We start from the raw sequence: 20,785 nt of genomic DNA, 5'->3' as shown, positions 1-20,785 counted from the left end.
TTACTTGCAGGAGGAGAAGGTCTTCCAGAAGAAGTTCTTGCAGGGCACTTTATCTGGGCGCGTGGACTGCTGCGGGGGCGGCCCTTCCCGCCGCCTGGACACCTCCCTGGCCGCCCCTCCTGTGAAGGGCGCTGCTCTGGCCTGGGAGGCCCACGCATACCACCAAGCAAGGAAAGTCAACAGGCTGCTCTTCTTCATTTCTGCCACTTCCTGCACATGCTTTTAAAGAGAAGCAGAGGACAAAGGAAAATCAACCATCTGGCTCAGCCAGCAACTGAAGATAAATACTGCCATCCTTCCTTCCTTCAAAAAAATAAAATTGCTCCAGAATAAATCACATATCCATTTAAAGGGTGAGAACGTTAAGAGAACACCTTAACAGCATTACTCTAATTAAAGAAAAGGAAAAGTTGAGAATTCTCAATCATGGAAAGAAAAATACTGCTTATTTTTCCCATAATCTTTGCTGAGGTCCTGAATTCGAAGAGGTCAGGAGATCTGCCATTTTCCCCAATAAGTGGCAGCTAAGAAGCCCCGAGGTGGATCAGGTAATTAGATGAGCAGGTTTTCCCTCTCTGGCCTTCCTCCTGGCTGTCCACAAATTGCTCTTCAAGACAGATCAGATTGAGCTGCTATATCCCGGTCTTTCAAACTCCTTAGAAAGCTTCCAGGAGTAATCTGATGATAAATGACTTGTCTGAGACTCATCTGGTAATTTCAGAGAAAAATCCATTTTTAATGGTCAACTTTATGTACTCTCCTTGGAACTTTTTCAAAATGGAAAAAAAAGAAAAATAAATCACCCCATGAAGTTGCAAGTTCTCACAATGAAGAACGTAACGATGTCAATTCATCTGAGTCCGTGAGAACATGTGCCGGGTATGTGAATTAGGACTCCAGAAGTGTGTGTGTGACTTAATAGTGCGGTGAGGGCCATGCTCGCGGTACAATAGACTGGTCCAATCACCGAGCCTTCAAAGACCAGCGGACGGAGACCGCTAGCATGAGGAAGCCCACCGGGGCTTCAGAACTTCCCAACTGCCTCGGCTCCGTGGTCAGCGAGACTCCACGGTCTGTGTGACATCACAGGACCCCAGGGCAGCAGGGAACACTATGCAGCTCAGCCCCGCAGCCTGTCCTACACACTCGGCCGTGCAGATGCTGAGGAGTCCACAGGCATGGCCAAACAGGCCAGGCAGCGAGACAGCCAGAAAGCCGGCCAGTGTGTGGCCAAGTCAGGGACTACTCACCCCACTGTCGCTGTCGTGGCCGGCAAGGCCACCCTCCGGAGGCAGGGCAGCGGTGGCCGCGGAGAGCAGCAGCAGCAGCAGCAGGCAGAGGGGCGGCGGCATTCTGCGGGCTGACTGGCACTCCTCTCCAGCCCTGCGGCTGCTCGTCTTTCTTGGCAGCCCTGAAATCGGTGTTTTGTGGACGTGGGGCTCTTTGGAGACGGCGGATATTTCTAGCTCAACCTGCAGCTGGTTTTTTGTATTCATACCTGTGTAACACCTGCACCCCTTCCTCCCGCACACTCAAGCAGTGACGCATATGCCAGAGCAATCAGTGCCCACAAAGGCGCTTCTGGATGGGACTTAACCCTTCATTAAAGACGCGGGTCTTTGCTGTGTTTAGAGCAGATTTGCTCTTGCTTTGCAATTCATGTGCACTTGCTTCTAAAGAAGTTCCACGTCCTCCTAATCAGGCCCACAGCACGCAGGAGGCCGTGAGGACAAAACCAAGTCATTCAACACAGTATACATCAGCCTTGGGGGAGGAGCCGACCACCTGCGGTTCTGCCCGGCAGAGAAGGGCTGAATCTGCCAGGGGCAGAAGAAACAGGAGCAATGAGGGCCCCGGGAGCCGCTTGGAGCAGCGTCGCCTGGTTTCCCAAACCGCAGGCAAGGACAGCCCGGTGATGGTTCCCCAGCCAGCAGGCCCGACGCTGTCCTGCCCAGGCCTTCTCACACTGCGATGTGAACCCAAACCGCCTAAATGAAGTTAGGATTAGAATGCAGGTTCTGATGCTGTGCGAGGAGGAGCGAAGGCCCCACAATTCTAACGAGCACCCGGGTGACGCTGACAGACTCAAGTCCAGTGTTTGTCAAACTGCTACTGACCACCCACTAGCGGGTCATAAACTAGCACTTTTTGAATGAACAGGAATTAGAGGGCGTCACAAGGAGTAAGGGTAAATTCTGTCTCTTGTGTCAGGTGTGAAACGTTTTTTACTGAATGACCTGCACTTGACCGGCTCCTGGGCTCAGTCTCCTCCCGAGGACGGTGCCACCCTGCGAAGTGCAGGCTGGGATGTCCTGTGTGCCGCCTCCTGGCTTTTCCTCACTATGAACGCAGGAAACCCCTGGTTAGAGCCAAGTGACCTGAGCAAGGGCTCCAACTTACCCCACGAGCACATCCTGGACTCCAGGGCACAAGCCTTCACAGCGTGCCCACCATGCCAGGCACCACACAAGCACCACGCGATCACCGTTCACCACCCGAAGTCTGCCTTCAGGCAGCTGATCACCCAATGTTTGATGCAAGAATGTGTGTTTCTGGCCCTGACCGGTTTGGCTCAGTGGATAGAGCGTCGGCCTGCGGACTGAAGGGTCCCGGGTTCGATTCCGGTCAAGGGCATGTACCTTGGTTGCGGGCACATCCCCAGTGGGAGGTGTGCAGGAGGCAGCTGATCGATGTTTCTCTCTCATCGATGTTTCTAACTCTCTATCCCTCTCCCTTCCTCTCTGTAAAAAAATCAATAAAAAAAAAAAAAAAATGTGTGTTTCTGAAAAGAGGTACAATGAGAACCTTGATTAAAAGGAAAAACAAAGGCTGCTCATTCTAAAGGGCAGAACAGGACCCAGAGAGACGTTAGGAGGTGGAAGAGTTTTCTCTATCAACAGAAGAAACTTGGAATTAGTGTCCAATAAGAGAGGGCTCTCGTCCCTGGAGTTCAGCAGAGCCTGGGGAGCCACGCCCCAGGAATGCTGTAGAAGGGGATCCCAGCTGGTGGGAAGATGGACTAAATGACCCTAAGGGTTCTTTCTGGACTCCACAGTTCGGGAGAGGGAACAGGCCTGTCCCCACGAACTCTTCCTGGACATCACTGTGTGAGGCGGTGCAGCTTTCCCATCTCCTCTTTCGTCACACACACCTCACTGCGAGGTATTTCTACCCCTAGTCACTGCTAAGAACACAAAGTTTCAGAAAGTCATACAGCTACTACAGTGGCAAAAGCAGGGTGCAAGTCTAGGCTTGTCAACCTTTGGAAAGTCCATCGTATTTAGTCTCTGGATTCTCCCTGATGAGGAGTTTTAGGAGAGTTTATCTGAAAATGAAACTTAACATACAGATCTCTGGCTGGAATGTCCTGTAAAGATGGAAGGCTTCTTGATTTCCTTTTCCTTCACTCATGTGACACACAGATGTTACAATTAACATCTGAGATTAGTTATTTGCAGAAGCCGAAACTAAAGTTTGAATTCAATGCTTTACCATGATCACAGCTTAGCATCTCTTTTTGACTGTCGGACTTTGGGGTGTCTTCTGCTCATCGTATTTGGGCATGGGTGGTAAAAATCCTGTCCAAAACACATGCCCTTTTTCCTCTTGCCCCCTCAAATCAGCACCCCAAATGTACTTAGTCTCTACTGGTCAATAGATGGTTAATCTCTCCACGCTTCAGCTTGCTCATCAGTAAAATGGGAATAACTAGATATACCCTGAACAAGCTGTGAAGATCCACCCAGTGAGGTACGACCGGGAGCACCCAGAGCAGGCCTGGCACACGGAAAGGGCTCTGTAAATGCCAGTCCCTTCTCTTCACCCTCCTGCCCCTATATGGGAAAGGCACGGCCTGGACCTCTAAGCAACGCCCAAAAGAAGACAGAACTGGGGCTCCTGGAAGCATCACCTCACAAATAAGACAGAGGACAACACACTGAGTGCTTGGAATCATAGGCCAGGTTTTCCTCTCAAGCAAAACTTCTTCCCAGCAGAACCACAGTTTAATTACAAAACAGCCCGAAGAAAATCACAAAAACTGTGTTTCTGGAGAAAATCACATTTAAAAGGTAAAAAGGAACATTTCCCAAACCTTTTTACCTTGTGATCACAAGTGACATGGGTTTAAAACATGGGTAATCAGCCCTAACTGGTTTGGCTCAGTGGATAGAGCGTCGGCCTGTGGACTGAAGGGTCCCAGGTTCGATTCCAGTCAAGGGCATGTACCTTGGTTGCGGGCACATCCCCAGTAGGGAGTGTGCAAGAGGCAGCTGAATCGATGTTTCTCTCTCATCGATGTTTCTAACTCTCTATACTTCTCCTTTCCTCTCTGTAAAAAATCAATAAAATATATTTTAAAAAATAAAAAAATAAAAAAATAAATAAAACATGGGTAATCAAAAGAACTATGTAAATATAGCTTTATTCATTTTCAGGAATTGCCAGCCTAAAAAATCATGTAAAAGAATTAAGAAATAACTATGATTTTTGCTTGAGAAAAATCAACCATATTTAACTGCCAACACAGTTTTATTAATTGCAATAGATATAACTTCTAATATACACCATTGAAATACACGGGACGGGAGTATTTTGCTTGAGTTTCCCATTCTCTTTTCAAGTACTGTTTGCGGTCACTGACTTGGAGAATACAGCACAAAAGGCCCCTCGCCTCTTTTTGTTTTTTAATCTCTTCTCCCTTCCAAGTTCTCTTTGTGGCAATATGCGTTCCCTTTGTGGCAATATGCGTTTTCGGTGGCGCTCCCTGCTAAGGGCTGCTTTGTCCAAGCGGAGACAGAGTTTAATTCTCACTTCCCACGCCTCCAGCCTCTGCTGGCTCCAATGAATCTTTGTTTTCATCCTCTAATTTCTTTTTCTTCTTTGTTTTCCGTTCTACGTTAAACCGAGTGATCTCTTCACTTTTCTCTGTGATGTATTTTAGCTACAAAAAAAATTTAAAAATTATATTTTTATCTGGTTGCAAAGCCATTTGTAAGTCTAGTGGGATAAATCTTACACCGCCTCCCCACCACTCCCACCGAAAGAATTTGGGTGCAAAAGCCGGGGTCACATTCCTTAGAGTTAGAGCTTCAAATTTTTTCTGGTAGCCGGAATCAACTACAAGTCAACTCACCGCTGCTCACGTATGTTACCAAACAGGAAGGAGTTCCTTGAGTAATCAATGAATTAAAACTTGAAGCTTGCAGAAGGCATACCAATCACAAATATACTTTACAAAACACAAATTTGTTCAACCCCTCCCCCAAATTTATCCAACTAAAATTGTTCAGCAACTACTATGTGCCACATACTAGGGATGCAAGGTAAGTGCCTTTAGGGAGAATTTAGTCAAATGCACAAATTTAGCTGCATGTCTTCATTAATAAGCTTCTGTCAGATGAAAAAAAATTAAGAGTCCAAAATCAAAACCCTATTCTGACATCAACAAATAAGCAATAGCAAGTTATACTCTAAGAGGACTTGCACTGACCATTCCTTTGCAAAAGACAGAAACTGCTCCCTACAGCTGACCAAGGAGCAGTGATGACTCAGACTTCATTTCCACTGGTTCGCAGCACCACCAAGCACCTTACCTATTTTACTTGGGAATCATATCCTCCTCAACCTTGACTTAAACTCTGGAGAAAGAATGTTAGAAGGGCAAAGGCCAAAAAGAGCCCAGTAGGAACAGCACTATTCAGGGTTAGAAAGTCAAGGTTCAGCTGCCAACCAGAGCGCTTCATATTTAACTGTGGGGCATTACCAACTCGTTGTCTGGCTTGTAAAGTGGGCTAATGCCTTGTGTTGTTAACCCTCATAGGGTGGTTGTGAGGCTTAGATGGTATGTTAAATATTTATTTTTTAAAAACCCTATAAACAGTCAATTGCTGCAGAAATTCATTCAACAACTACTTATTGAGCACCTACTGTATGCCAGTCTTTATTTTTGGCACAGCAGATGGAGCAGGGAATAAAGAGGCAGAAATCCCTGCCCTCGTGGAGCTCACGTTGTGGAGGAACAGAAAGCATTTTAACTGGAGGCTCAGACTCAAGTCAGGGACCCTCATAGGGGTCCTGGATCTGCCGTCAGCACAGCCACTGGGCGGGATGATCACAGCATCCCCTGGAAAGCGAGGACGTGGTCAAGAGGACTTCAGGACTTATTGGAAAAGACAGACTGTTTCCTGCCCATCCTGGCTGTGCAGATACTCCTTCCATATCCGGCCCCTCGGAAAACTGTGGGCACCATAAACTATCCCCATGCCCTCTAGCCTGTGACCCATCTCTGACATCATGCTGTGAATGAAACATGGGACCCAAGTTTTGAGATATTACAAAAAGGCAAACTATGAAATCCAGAGAGTGCTGATTAGAAAATTTCAAATTGGCTTGGCAAGATCCATCTTAATGAAAGAAAGACTATAAATTACAAGCAGGTCTGAAAGGTTCAACCATCTCTCGTTTTTAATGCAAGGTGCCCTGGGGAATCACTTCATGGCTGCAAGTGATTAATTGGGAATAATGTATTCTGATGGGAAAGGGGAGTGAGGGAAGAAATCCATCTCTCACCAGTGAATTACTCCTCCTGGCTAAGAGCTTCACATCCTCCGTGTTAATGGTGCTTCTCTTCGCATGTCTGTAGAAAGGGCAGAAACAATTCCCCAAAATGTTTGGTATTATTTAAAGTTTTGATGAAACACCAAAGTTCATGGTCAGACTTCAGGCTAGCAAGGATCTCTAAGTAGCCCATCTTTTCAGATTAAGATCATTAAGCAAGAGAGACACAAAATGAATGAAGTGACTAGCCAAGATGCCAATTAAATAGAGACCAAGAGAAAGCACAGCCCATCTGCCCACCTCCCCTGCAGGCCACGGTGCCTGAGGAACACAAGCATGGCAAGGAGCCAGCGGCATCAACCTTCTGAGGAGATCTGGGTCACCATGGTCACAGCAAACACCGCAGAAAAAGCAAGGTCACTGTACACCTCCAGTGAAAAGAGGAAACGGCAGTCTCACAATACAAAGGTCGCCTCTGCTTAAAGGACGTTACTAGTGAACAGAAGAATAAAGAGAATTTCCGTGAGGCGGGGCTTCACTCAGATCGAGATCCTGAAGCTCTTCTCCAAAGACTAACTTAGAGCAGAAAGCTTGGGCAGATGTCTCCTAACATCCCATTTCCCCTCAAGGAGGTAATGCGCTCCCTTGACAAGAGCCTGGTTAGAACAAAGAACATCCTTTAAATCGGAGTCTGTTTCTTGCTTATAACTTGGATTCAAATTCTCAACCCAGTCCCCTTATCTTTGCTTTGAAAGGTAATTTGAGCCCTGGCCAGGTAACTCAGTAGGTTAGAGCATGGTACTGATACGCCAAGGTTCAGGGTTTGATCCTGGGTAAGGGCACATACAAGCAACCAATGAATAAAAAGTGGAACAAATAGATGTTTCCTTCCCTCACTCCCTTTTTTCTCCCCCTCTCTCTCTAAAATCAATAAATTAAAAAAAAATTTTAAGGTAATTAGATAAGCTCTAGTCAACAATTTATAACTCTACACCCTTTCTTGCCATTTCTAACTTCCTTCAAAAATAAATAGGAACTTTGTACATAGGAATAGATTGGAATTTTTGTACTCCTAAGTGGCCAGCACGTAGTAGTCAACACTAAATATCTGTTGAATTAAAGATAAAGTCACACAGAAATTATACTCCATAACTTGGCCAAATTATTCCTTCCCACCCTGCTAAATGTGGAAATATTACGTGTCATCTTATCATGATGGACAATATCTGCCTATCCTGAGATAATGTCCATTTCAGGAGATAAGTTCCAATGAGCCACCTGCAAGGACCATGATAGAGAGGGGGAAAGTCAGCCAGGTGACACAACAGCAGCCACTCCATGTGAGGCCACTCCACTGATGTCCTGGGTGGAAGATGTTACATGCCATGGACACAGTGTGGCCCTCGCCTCAATCACACATCAGGCTGCTCTGTCAGTATTTTATTCTTGGTGAAGGGCAGTAAAAGGAATGAGTAAAAGGAAGCAGCACATTGAACTAGTTACAGAGTAAGGTTAGCTTATCTCTTCACAAAGAATTGTTTAGGGAACAACCAAGTCCTCTCTACCACTCAGCTCATCTAATGTCTCTGCCACGTGTGGTGTTTTGATAGTTTCCTCCAGGGAGGGGCGGGTATGTTCTATGCCGGCCACTATACACTAGAGACTCCTAATTCAAACCCCCAACTCCAAAACATTTCTAGGGAAAAGAACAAAGCCATTTTTCCTATAACACTTTTAGGTTTTAAAGATTACCAAAACTAGAGGCCCGGTGCACAAAATTTATGCACAGGTAGGGTCCGTAGGCCTGGCCGGCGATCGGTGCCTTCCTTTCCCTGGCTGCCAGCCGACCGGGGCCTTCCTTCGTTCAGCGCCACCCCCTGGTGGTCAGTGCACATCATAGCAAGTGGCTTAACTCCCAGTTGGTCGAACTCCCAAGGGGACAACTTGCATATTAGCCTTTTAGTATATAAGATGTTCCTAGAATTTACTTACTACAGAATATCTTCTTCAAAACATTTCATCTTTAACACATTAACAATACTAGGTGACTAGAGATTTCAAAGCTAAATAAGAGAAATTCATAACTTAAATTGAGATGATTTTCCAAAGTTTATAGGTGAATTGACTATTTAGAACTTAAATGTATTTTCTCACATAAACAATGGTTAGATTCCCAGCCAGCCTACAAAGATTACTGAATGCTTGCAGAACTCTGATCACTATGAGAAGCCTAAACAGCACATATTTCAGACTTCTCAGAGTAGCCATAGTTCTAGAAGTAGAGCCTGGGTGACGGGGAAACTCAAAGCCACAGGACAAAGCTGACCGCTGGGAACATCAATTTTATTCAGTGATGAACTTTAAAACAGGATTTTTTTATATGAGAGCAAACAGGAATATTATGAAAACCAACGTAAAATTAAGACAAAGGATGAGTCTCCAAAGAACATTTGCTCTTGCATCCCTCGGGGTGCTGGGAGGAAGTCTGAGGGGGCAGTGAGTGCACACGTGGACACACGTGGACACACGTGGACACGGCAGAAGCTGTGGCTCCTTGCAGTGAGTGCAGCCTCAGCTGGTCTCACCCGGACAGCAGCAGCCGAAAGCCGCTACACAGACTCCGTTATTTAGAAGATGATGCCCTTCCTGTGGAGCTTACAGTCTGAGTGACACCCCCCAGGACCCAGGCAAAGAAAATCAACCTTTCAATGTGATTATAAAAACAGAGGAACTAGCCAAAACCGGTTTGGCTCAGTGGATAGAGCGTCAGCCTGCGGACTGAAGGGTCCCAGGTTCGATTCCGGTCAAGGGCACGTAACTTGGTTGCGGGCACATCCCCAGTAGGAGGTGTGCAGGAGGCAGCTGATCGATGTTTCTCTCTCATCGATGTTTCTAGCTCTCTATCCCTCTTCCTTCCTCTCTGTAAAAAATCAATAAAATATATTAAAAAAAAAATACCAGAGGAACTGAATGCTCCGTGATTACAACACTCAATATTTCTAGCTTCATTTTTATTTCTAATATTTTTGCAGAAGCATTTAAAAATGTTCATTGCTTTGTCCCACAGCTAACACAGAAATGGGGGGGAAAGTCACAACTGGGGGCACACGAGTGGTGCGCAAAGGCCAGAGCCACTAGTGAACACCCTCCAGTGCGCGGCCAGTCCGCACCACAGCCATCGTGCTGTCCAAAGGCAGCGTGCTGCAGTGGAGAAACCCGCTCTAGTCACAAAGCTTCACGTGCAAATCAAATCTGCCTACTGATTTAGACTTTTGTGTCTCTCTTTCAAATAAAAAGAGAGTTTTATTTAAAAAAATTTTTAATATATTTTATTGATTTTTTTACAGAGAGGAAGGGAGAGGGAGAGAGCTAGAAACATTGATGAGAGAGAAACATCGATCAGCTGCCTCCTGCACACGCCCCACTGGGGATGTGCCCGCAACCAAGGTACATGCCCTTGACTGTAATCAAACCTGGGACCCTTGAGTCCGCAGGCTGACGCTCTATCCACTGAGCCACACCGGCGAGGGCTTAAAAAATTTTTTTAAAGGAGAGAAAAGAAATAGCAAGTAATGGTGATAAGTGTATTTCACAGGAGACACAGGGGTTGGGGATAATGGGCCACACATATGGGGCAACTGCCTGAATTAACAATGAATAAACCATATGAGCTATCAGCATCCCATAATATTATCTTGTCCCTTTTGGCCAAGTTGAAGATGCTAAGCAGTTTTTAGGGTCTCATATATACAGGAATAGGAAAGATTTAGAGCCTGCCCTCTGAGAACCTATGCTTTAACTCATTCAAAATATTCACCCGAGAAGCAAAGAGCTGCTAGGAGCAAGGTGAAAAGCATGGGGTGTGAGAGGCTGGCACCAAATCAGAAGTGGCAGCAAATTAGAAAGCTTTGGCCCTTTCAGGCCTTAGTCATTCAAATTGCTTCATAAAAGCAATTCGTTGCAATTGTTTTCAATTACTTGAGGTACTAATTGAAGAGATGAGCATAAATCACCTGTAAAAGCTAAAGCTTTACCAGCTGAAAGCAAGTCACCCTCTTTTCAAGGAGTGTACAGCTCACTCGGAACAAACGTGGCAAATGCAAGCCTGCTGTGGACGCGTGCTGTCATCATCCGGCCAGCTGCCAGCAATCACCGCCTGGCGCACAGTGCAGCCCGGCCTGGCACGGGGACCAGACCCTAGCATCACACCCTCCTGCAGAAATGGTCTTAAAAGCCCTGCACATTCAGACTCCTAGAGACATCATCCAGGCCTTTTTAACCTAGAACTGATCAAAAAATACTTGGAAAACTTCAAAAAAAGGCAAAATCAAGCCTGAATGGACGTGATTAAAGCAGATGTTATATTCCTGTGGAATCATGATTAGAGATGAGCCTCCACAAAATGCAAAAAAAAACCTCTCCTGGAATATACCACCAGATGGAGAGTATCAATAGAATGTAAACAAACACAGTAGCAGATAATCAAGCTCTGTACCCACCTTGCAAACATTTCAAGGTCTTTGGCAAAACTTTCTGAAAGAGAGAAAAGATGCGCTTCAGCTACCCTTATCTCAGCCTTATTTCAGGAGAAAAAGTGTTATCTCTCGATTTCTGCAGTAAATACAGTAACTGATACAACAAACCCTCTCAAAGGTGAGAGGGGACACTCCAGGCAGCCCCAGGCACAGGCGCCTTTAGCCATTTGGTTCATTATGACCTCCTTGTCCTTCTGGCACCTTGACCCTTTATTACAAGCTTTCTGGTGACTGTGGCTACACCCTTCATTCCAAGAAACTATCCCTTAACCTTACATTTTGCTACAAGTTAGGGCTTGGAGGACATTAATTTCCTGTGAAGTCAAGCAAATACCAATGCCACAAGTTCACCTGTCAAATAAACTATGGGCGATATAAAAATGTTATAAAGCAAGGAAATAAAAGATTTAATGTCTAAAAAAAAAATTTAATGTCTAATGTTCCAGGCAGTTTAAAACACAATAAAATAAAGGTGCTAATGCCCCAGTGTTAGTGTAATAGAAAAAAATAGTTCCTCCATAAACCATCTAAATCTGACAGCGGAGAAAGGAACTGCTTCATGAACAGTGTCAGTGATAATGTGCTATCGGGTGGTGACACACCCACGGCACCCACCCACACGTTTCTCCCAGGCAAACCAACCCCTGGGGCTTCTATACGTATGCAGGAAGGCCGGGGCTTCATACCGCACTGCCGGAAGGTCACCTCCGAAATCGCTGCGATGGTCTGTTTGCTGAGCTGCATCTCCTTGTCCGAGGCAACCTCCTCGCAAAGACAGCCCACGGTGTAGTGGACTGCTGCCTTCAGCCTCTGAAGCAAAAACCAAAATACCTCATGGGGAGGCTGCAGATAAGACCTTTTCCCATCTTAAAAAAGTAAGACCGGAAGCGGGCCTGCTCAGCCCAATTCCTGCAGCACGTTCCAGAACGGCTCGGTGCCTTTTCGAGTGTACTAATAAATCAATGAGGGCCTCTGGAGTGTGACTTGTAGAAACATTACTTCCTGGCTAATGGCTATGATTTAGGTCAAGTAAAGACAAGGAATCACGATGGCAGGTCAGCGGGGAGAGGAGTCAGATGGCACTTGCAACGGATCTGCGTGACTTGACTCATCCACAAACACGCGCCATGTTCCCACGGAGCCGAGGCACATGCTGGGTGCTTGGGGAACACAACGAAACACCAGGCGGCTTTCCTGCCCGGATGGGGGTGAATCAAGTAAGAGCAAAAGGACCCCATCCCTCTGCTGCAAGTTTCTGCACCCCACGCCTGCATGTAATGAGGGATGGATGACCAGGAAAACCGGAAAGATTCATGAGGGCACGTGACCCTCCTTTGAGTGTTAGTTTGCGAGCCCACCTGGGCAGGATCATCACAGTCCTGAGCAACCCTTTGGGATACTGGAAAACCCCTCTTCCGCAGGCAGAGGAGTAGAGAACCGAGACAAGCTAAGCCAAGGTCTCATCTCCTGTCAACAAACTGTGTACGCTCCATCTCTGTGCTGGAGACAGAGCTCAGCAGGACATGGTGACAGCTGAACCCGACAGCAAGTGTTCACAGCAGAGGCAAGATGAGGAGGAACTGCAGAACACAAGTCCAGCCCCAGCCGGTTTGGCTCAGTGGATAGACCGTTGGCCTGTGGACTGAAGAGTCCCAGGTTCGATCCCAGTCAAGGGCACATGCCTGGGTTGCGGGCTTAATCCCTGGTGTGGGGTGTGCAGGACGCAGCCGATCAATGATTCTCTCTCATCATTGATATTTCTCTCTCTCTCTCCCTTCCTCTCTGCAATCAATAAAATAAATAAACAAACAAATAAATAAATAGAACAAAAGTCCAGGACCCCGGAGTACGGGACAGGCAGGTAAGTGAGGCGCCTACCTTCCTTAGCGTTAGACTTCAAAGGCTAGGTCAACTGAGGCTTTGGTCTGAGGAGACAAAGGGGCCATCACCCTGGAAGGAATCAAGGCCCTCCCAGGTCATCTTTTTAAAGCACATGTGGGTGGGGTCAGGGGTGAGAGAACGGGGCAGGGGTCCTCCTGATCGCCAGGCATTTTCTCGACCCTCCTCCTGGGCTGGGCTGAGCCCTTCCAATGCCACAGACGCTGGAGGCTACATCACTGCACTCTGAGCGCCTCGGGCAGGGCCCCGGCAGTTTCGTTCTCTGTGCCAGAACCGCTGCTTGAAGGAAGGGTCCTCAACCTGCTCACCCCTGCACAGAGGACGAGGCTCACCTTTCTCAGCCCAGAAAGATGGGGGAGTGGGAAAGGGGGTCAAATATATGGTGACAGGAGATTTGACTTTGGGTGGTGGGCACACAACGCAATACACAGATAAAGTATCATCGAATTCTACACTTGAAACCTGTATAATTTTATTAACCAACGTCACCCCGGTCATTTTACTTAATAAAAACCATTTCCTCGGCCCATCTGGGCAGCCTTACTCATTTCATCAGTATGCACTTGTTTATTGACAGCCAGGCTGGGTACCAGGGGCTGAGAACACAGAATGCAAAGGCAGCTCCTGATGTCCAAGAGTTCAGCTCCCGCTACCCCTCCGCCATGCATGGACTCTTCCAGACCATCGGGGTCAAGAAAGACGCTGGAGAAGGGCTCCAGGGAAGACCAGGGGCAGGACTACTGAACGGAGGCATGATCCTCGCCTGGGGCCTGCAGGAAGGAACAGCGCTGCAAGACACAGCTCGGGGACACGTGGGGAAGTGTGACTATGGACTGAACATCATCTAATAATACCATAGAACCTTATCAATATTAAACGTCCTGAGCGTAATAATTGAGATGCTGTCAGAGGGCGCCTTTGTGTTTGGGAGATGCATGCTCAAGTATTGAAATGTCAAGGTAATGTGCCAAGCTATTTGCCATTAATTCTTAAATAATTCAGAAAAAAAAAACAAAAGGAGGAAAATACAGCAAAAGGTTAACTGGCGAATGGAGGTGAGGGGTACATGGGTGTTGGGAACATGAACTTTGCAGCCTTTTCTGAAGGCTCCTCGGAAGAAAGGGGCAGGGAAACAGCTTCTGAAACCTCACACTTCACAGGAGGGAACCGCGCATGTGCGGGCCCGTTCCGGGTCCCCGCAGGTAACGCCCGCTTCGAGGCTGCCCGGCCTCGCTGCTCACCTCTCCCGAGCGCCCTTCCGTTCCCAGGACTCCCCTCGTCCTCATTCCCGGGCGACGAATGGACGGGCTGAACACCCGCTACCACCCCGCCGGGAGGGTGACTGACTACCCCACCTCTCCACGAAAGAAAACGGAGTTTGGCAAAGTCACCACCGCCCTCGAGTTGCGGGGCCGCGATGCGAACGCACCCGGGAGGCTGGCCTCTGCACCCCGACGGCGCGGGTTCACATCCAGCCCCGAGGCCGGCTCCGCCGCGGCAGGAGGGAGCGGGCGCCGCTCACGGGGGCCAACACGTTAGGGCTCGACCTTTGCCCGACTCCCTTCAACGCTCACAGCCCACCCTCACCTCAACCCTGTCTGAGGAGGGAGACGGAGGCGTCACACAGCCAGAGGCCAGCCCTCGCCGCCAGACCCGGGGGCGCGCCGCACTCCGCCGGCGTCGTCCTCCCACCGCGTCACCATGGAAACGGTCTCCCAGCACTCACCCCCTGGGCCGCCCCCAACCCCCGCCCCGGCCCCCGAGGCAGCCCCGCTGGCGCACGCGCAGGTCCCCGCGCCACAGCCGGCCAGGGCGAGCCCTGTGGCCCTGGGAGGCGGACACCGAGGCAAGGCCGGGCCGAGGCCTCCGAGGGCTTCTCGTCTCCAGAAACTCCACGCCGTCCTCTCCCAGCCCAGCCGGGACGCCGTTTCCCTGTACCTGTCGATAAAAGAGCCCCTGCTGCTCCTCGGCCCCCTCCTTCTCCTCCTCCATCACAGCGGCGGATCCAGGCAGGCGCGCGAGTGCGTAAAGAGGGCGACACGCCGGCGCAGTCAGATTTTCCCGCCTCGGCGCCCGGCGACAGGCCGCGCGGAGGGACAAAGCGCGAAGCTCGACGGTGTCGCGCGCGCCCCCTGGCGGCCGCTCTGGGAAGGGCTCTTCGCAGTTCATCTCCAGCCCCCCCTGAGCTTTACGGGGCGAGGGGACTGGGCCGCCCAGCCATGCTCCCTGTGGACCCCAGACCAGCTCAGTGCCTGGCACAGTGGTTAACACCAGCGCTGGGAGAGCAAGTGAGTGTTTCCCCAACGTTCTTTTTTTAAGAGAGAGAGAAAGGGAGAGAGAGAGAGAAACGCCTATGTGAGAGTGAGACATCCATCGGCTGCCTCCTGCACGCCCCCTGCCGGGGATGGAGCCCACTACCCGGGCATGTGCCCTGACCCAGAATCGAACCAGCAAACTTTCACGGGACGATGCCCAACCCACTGGGAACACCGGCCAGGGCTGTTCCGCAACATTCTTTACGGTAACTTCATGCAGCTCTAACTTCCGTGAGCCTTGCAAAATCCAATTGGTTTTTATAATTCAGCCACCGACAAGAGTGTCAAAATCAGACCACGGATAAATGTTTGGTTACTATCCCATCCAGTACTCGCTGAGTGGGATAATAACCAAACATTTATTTTCTCAATGTTTTGTGCTATTCACGATGAAAAGGCTCCAGACAGGGTACACATTAACAGTCAACAACAAATCAAACCCCGATTTGTAGCACTTGCCGTTTTCCATGGTGTAAAAACTCCCATCATTGCCAATTTCAAACTCCTATGGCTCAGTGGAGTATTGCCCTGTCACCAAAAAGGTCTTGGGCTCAGTTCCCAGTCAGGGCGCATACATGGGCTGCAGATCCAACACAGGGCCCGTGGGGAGTGTGTGCAGGAGACAATTAATCCATGTCTCTCTCTCTCTCTCCCTCCCTCCCACTTTCTCTGAAATCAATGAGAACAAAGATCCTCAGGTGATGATTTAAAAAAACAAACAAAGCAGAAATCACACTGGGCTTCTGTTAGATGTCTCACCGGGCAATTACCCCCCTCTCAGCTGCATCCTAAGGGGGGGGGGGAGCGCTGAGGAGGCAGAGCTGCAATATACGGAGATATTAGGGTTGATTATTCAGTAACCTACGGATGTTATTCTTCAGAATAATCTGTAAAGGGTTTTTGGAAACAGGGCTCTAATGCATTTATTTTATTTATTTTCTAAATATATTTTATTAATATTTTACAGAGAGGAAGGGAGAGGGATAGAGAGCTAGAAACATCGATAAGAGAGAAACATCGATCAGCTGCCTCCTGCACACCTCCCACTGGGGATGTGCCCACAACCAAGGTACATGCCCTTGGCCAGAATCGAACCCGGGACCCTTCAGTCCGCAGGCCGACGCTCTATCCACTGAGCCAAACCAGTTTCGGCGCTCTAATGCATTTAAATTGCCAGCTTTAGAATGATGTCCTCTATGACACTGAGCAAAAACAACCTGCAGACCGTTGTTACCAAATAACCTTATTTTTGTTTAAGGAAAAAAGCATACAGATCTCTATGGGAGGGGGGTGGTATTTGAAAGGAACAGAAAAACAGCAGGAAGAATAGATGACAAACACAGTTAACTTCTGAGCAAAGGGTCCAGGAGAAGGCGGATAAGGGCTCTCAAATTTTTCACTTTATACATTTCTGTAATCTGCATTTTTAAACAAGCTCGTACTTCTTTTATAATTAAAGGTAAACACATAAGCCACTCCTCGTCCTCTTCATCCTCCTAAGTCCCCTCCCCACCCCCCAAAGTGTGCAAAGGGCTGAGAACAGAGAACCTCTTTCTGGAGGAATCGCCTTCTGATTCACTTCCACTTCCTCTGAGAGACAGGCGCCCCGCCCGTGGCCTCTCCCCCACCACTCCCTGGGGGAATCCCAGTCTCCAGTCTCCAGGGTCCTCAGTGCCATGGGGGACAGACCTCTGGCGGGACTTCCCTCATCCGTGCCCCTGCCTTAGCAGGCCCACTCTGCCCTCCGTAGCCCGCCCTGCTCCCGAACCCCCGCAGCCGGGGGAGGAAAGCAGGGGGGCTGGGCGGGGTGGGGTGGAGTGGGAGGCGGTGAGGAGCTCCTGCCCTGGGCCAGACCTTGGGTCAGAGCCCAGCTTCTTTCACCAGCTGTGTGGCCCTGAGCAAGTCACTGAGCCTCTCCAAGCCTCGGTCCCCTCCTCCTGAACGCGGGGATCACAGTGCCAACCTCAGCGTAGCTGTGAGGTTAAAGTGCTCACATAAGTGCTCAATAAACAGTAACACCTTCTGCCCAGCCGTTTCCGTGCCTGGTGCCTCGCGTGTGATCTCACTGTCAAGCCGTTGCTTCTCAGGGCAAAAGAGCAGTATTCCGGCGGCACTTGGGGCGGATCCAGGCACTTCAGACTCTGCGGCTGAGCTATCACGTTACAGGGAAGGACTAGATGCGGCTGGAAGTGTGTCCTCTTCCTGGACGAAGAGTTCTGTATGCTGGCCACCAGATGTCAGCACCGAGCCACGCCATGAGCCGAGGCGCTGGTGAGCTACCTGGCTTTGGTAGGCGCTCACTCCAGATCTCAGCTGCCTTCAGAGGAAGACCCCCCACCCCCTTTTATATATGAGGGAGCCGGGCCACAGGTGAAAGGACTTGGCCGGAGGTAACACTGCTAGGAAGTGGCAGAGCCCAAATTTGAATATGAGCAGTCCAGCTGGAGTCTGCTTTCACCATAAATAAGACTAGCCTGGCCCGTTCGGCTGTTCTGTCCAGCCCACGGAGCCGAAAGAGCGGAGGGTTCTCTTGCTCTCCCCTCCGCTCCTTTACTTTGAATTTATATTAGTTCACACAAACACTCCATCCATGCTTTTGTTCCGGCCCTCCGGTCCAGTTTAAGAACCCATTGTGGCCCTCGAGTCAAAAAGTTTGCCCACCCCTGGACTAAGGCATTTGCGATTTCCTGAATCCTTTGGGCTGCATTAAGGAGGGGACCATCACTCATTTTCCCTGACATCGCACTACAAAGATGCCGATTCCCTGATCAATCTCCATGAGCCGTTATGTGTTTTGTAAGCTCATGAAGTCAGAACTTCAGACGTTTCTCACCATTAGACAATGGCACCCGGCACAGTGTTTTGCTTGGCACATAGTAGATATACAATAAAGATGCCTATGAGTAAATGAATTGCAGGCATTGAGCACGTGGACTGTGGCGCCAGATTGCCGGGTTCAAGTTCTAATTCTCCAGGAGCTATGTGACCTTGGACAAGTTACTTAACACCCAGGTGCTTCATCTGTAAATTGGGGATAATAATGATAGTTCCTACGTCAGAGGGTGTTGTATGAAATGAGTGAATTTAGAACGTGCCTGGCATACGCTCTGATAGCGACTACATTCCTTTTTAAAAATATTTTTAATTGATCTTTTTAGAGGGAGAGAAAAATCGATGTGAGGACAAGACATCGATCAGCTGCCTCCTGCACACCCGACTGGGGATGAAGCCCACAACCTGGGCATCAGCAACCTTTTGGTGCACAGGATAACACTCAACCAACTGCGCCACAGCGGCCAGGGGGTCACTATAGTCTTATACATTGAGTGGCCAGATTGTTATGATCTCTGAACGCATAATAATCTGGCCACTCAGTGTATATCCTATATAATAAAAGGCTAATATGCAAATTGTCCCCTCGACCAGGAGTTCGACCAGCAGGCAGGCCAGCCAACCGCCCATGTCCCCTCCCCCTGGCCAGGCTGGCCAGGCCCCACTCATGCACAAATTCATGCACTGGGCCTCATACACACACACACACACACACACACTCTGAGTGGCCAGATTATTATGCGTTCAGAGATTATAATAATCTGGCCTCTCAGTGTTTATGCTGTTTATACGGTATGAGATCCTCAATAGGGCCAAGGTTCCCAACTTCCCCATGTAGCAAATTGTCCTTTTCAAGGGAAGCAGATGTGGCAGATTTAAAAAACAAACAAACCCAAAACAGTGTCTCCAGATCCCCTTGATCCTCTGGAACCTTGCCACGCCGCCATGGAGAGGAAGTCTAACCCTCCTCCCCTTGAGTCTGGGGGCGTGTGTCTCTCTCTGGATGTAATGCAGCTGAAACAATGCTGTGTGACATCCCTGCCTAGGTCTTAAAGGGCAATGCGTGTCCACTTTGTCCGCTGGAACACCCCCCTTGGGAGCCCTGAACCACGGAGGCAGAAGTTTGCTGAGCCTGAGGCCACCTTGCGCTGAGGTAGCACAAGGCCACATGCATGGCGAGGCTGACAGTCCTGAGGTCCCAGCCACCAGCCAGCAGATACCACCATGTGAATGAAGACAGACACCTCCAAGTGATCCGAGCCACGGAATCACCCCCAAGGTTTCAAGTCCTCCTAGCTAAGGCCCAGACATTGTGGGACAGAGATGAGCCCTCACCCCACTGCCCGCCCCTCACTATTCCAAATCCCTAACCCAGGCCTAGCCGGTTTGGCTCAGTGGATAGAGCGTTGGACTGAAGGGTCCTGGGTACAATTCCGGTCAAGGGCATGCACCTCGGTTGCAGGCTCCTCCCCAGCCTGGGCCCTGGTCAGGGCATGTGCAGGAGGCAACCAATCGATGTGTTTATCTCACATCGATGTTTCTCTCTTTCTCTCTCCCTCCCTCTAAAAAAATCAATGGAAAAATATCCTCTGGTGAGGTTAACAACAAAAAATTCCTAACCCAGCCGAAACCGGTTTGGCTCAGTGGATAGAGCGTCAGCCTGCGGACTGAAGGGTCCCAGGTTCGATTCCGGTCAAGGGCATGTACCTTGGTTGCGGGCACATCCTCAGTGGGAGGTGTGCAGGAGGCAGCTGATCGATGTTTCTCTCTCATCGATGTTTCTGGCTCTCTGTCCCTCTCCCTTCCTCTCTGTAAAAAATCAATAAAATATATTATAAAAAAAAAAAAAATTCCTAACCCAGAGAATGAGAATACAGTGGTGGCTTTATTATGCCACTGAGTGTGGTTATGTGCTGCTCAGTAGTAACTGGGACACCGAATAAGATGACTAGATTGTAAACATATTATATACTGACCACAGTCCACACTTGTGCACCACTTTAGTTATGGGGATACATTCTGAGAAATGTGTTGTCAGGCGACTTCACTGTTGTGCGAACATCACAGAGGCACTTATACAAACCTGGATGGTACAGCCCCCTCACACCTGGGCCGAGTGGTGTACCGTGGACCTACATGCCGTCTGTCATCCACCTAGATGTCGCCGTTATGCAGTGTGACTGTGTATGCATCCTGACGGCTCTATCCCTCCTAAAAGGGCGGGCTCCACATCTGCCTCCAAGGATGTGTAAGACCTGCCTGGCTGAGATCACGCTGCAATTCCTGGTCAGGGCATATACCCAGGTTGCGGGCTCGATCCCCAGTGTTCAGCATGTGGGAGGAAGCCAATCAATGATTCTCTTAGCATTGATGTTTCTCTCTTTCTCTCCCTTCCTCTCTAAAATCAATTTTTTAAAAATGTATTTTAAAAAAGCTGATCTGCTGAAACCGGTTTGGCTCAGTGGATAGAGCGTCGGCCTGCGGACTGAAGGGTCCCGGGTTCGATTCCGGTCAAGGGCATGTACCTTGGTTGCGGACACATCCCCAGTGGGAGGTGTGCAGGAGGCAGCTGATCGATGTTTCTCTCTCATCGATGTTTCTAGCTCTCTATCCCTCTCCCTTCCTCTCTGTAAAATATCAATAAAA

General features: G+C 49.0%; 2 protein-coding genes across 2 annotated transcripts; both read right to left on the bottom strand.

The window, feature by feature from the left end:
• On the bottom strand, positions 1-1,352 carry LOC308241442 (cortistatin-like; the record flags this gene model as incomplete). Its single annotated transcript, XM_080654870.1, has 2 exons — positions 1-219; positions 1,251-1,352. The coding sequence occupies 2 exons, from the start codon at positions 1,350-1,352 to the stop codon at positions 1-3; spliced, it is 321 nt and encodes a 106-aa protein (XP_080510996.1).
• Positions 1,353-4,404: 3,052 nt separating this feature from the next.
• Positions 4,405-15,061, bottom strand: LOC308241441 (centromere protein S-like). The gene is made up of 5 exons (XM_080654869.1): positions 14,931-15,061; positions 11,780-11,903; positions 11,058-11,091; positions 6,571-6,637; positions 4,405-4,942 (listed from the first exon to the last, which is right to left on the bottom strand). Exons 1-5 carry the CDS (start codon positions 14,982-14,984, stop codon positions 4,802-4,804), a joined length of 420 nt encoding a protein of 139 aa, XP_080510995.1. The 5' UTR covers positions 14,985-15,061; the 3' UTR covers positions 4,405-4,801.
• Positions 15,062-20,785: the final 5,724 nt, after the last annotated feature.

This window comes from Plecotus auritus (assembly GCF_963455305.1).
Source record: "Plecotus auritus genome assembly, chromosome: 2".
NCBI lineage: Eukaryota > Metazoa > Chordata > Mammalia > Chiroptera > Vespertilionidae > Plecotus > Plecotus auritus.
This window is presented reverse-complemented; position numbering and strand designations above follow the sequence as displayed.

What these genes read in the sequence shown, in the direction of transcription:
- LOC308241441 (XM_080654869.1), bottom strand. Translation starts at nt 14,984, where the DNA reads ATGGAGGAGGAGAAGGAGGGGGCCGAGGAGCAGCAGGGGCTCTTTTAT. An exon ending in GGTGACCTTCCGGCAGTGCG is followed by an intron (nt 11,092 to 11,779) that starts GTATGAAGCCCC and finishes TCTCTCTTTCAG; the next exon opens with AAAGTTTTGCCAAAGACCTT. An exon ending in CCAGGAGGAGTAATTCACTG is followed by an intron (nt 4,943 to 6,570) that starts GTGAGAGATGGA and finishes TTTTTTTTGTAG; the next exon opens with CTAAAATACATCACAGAGAA.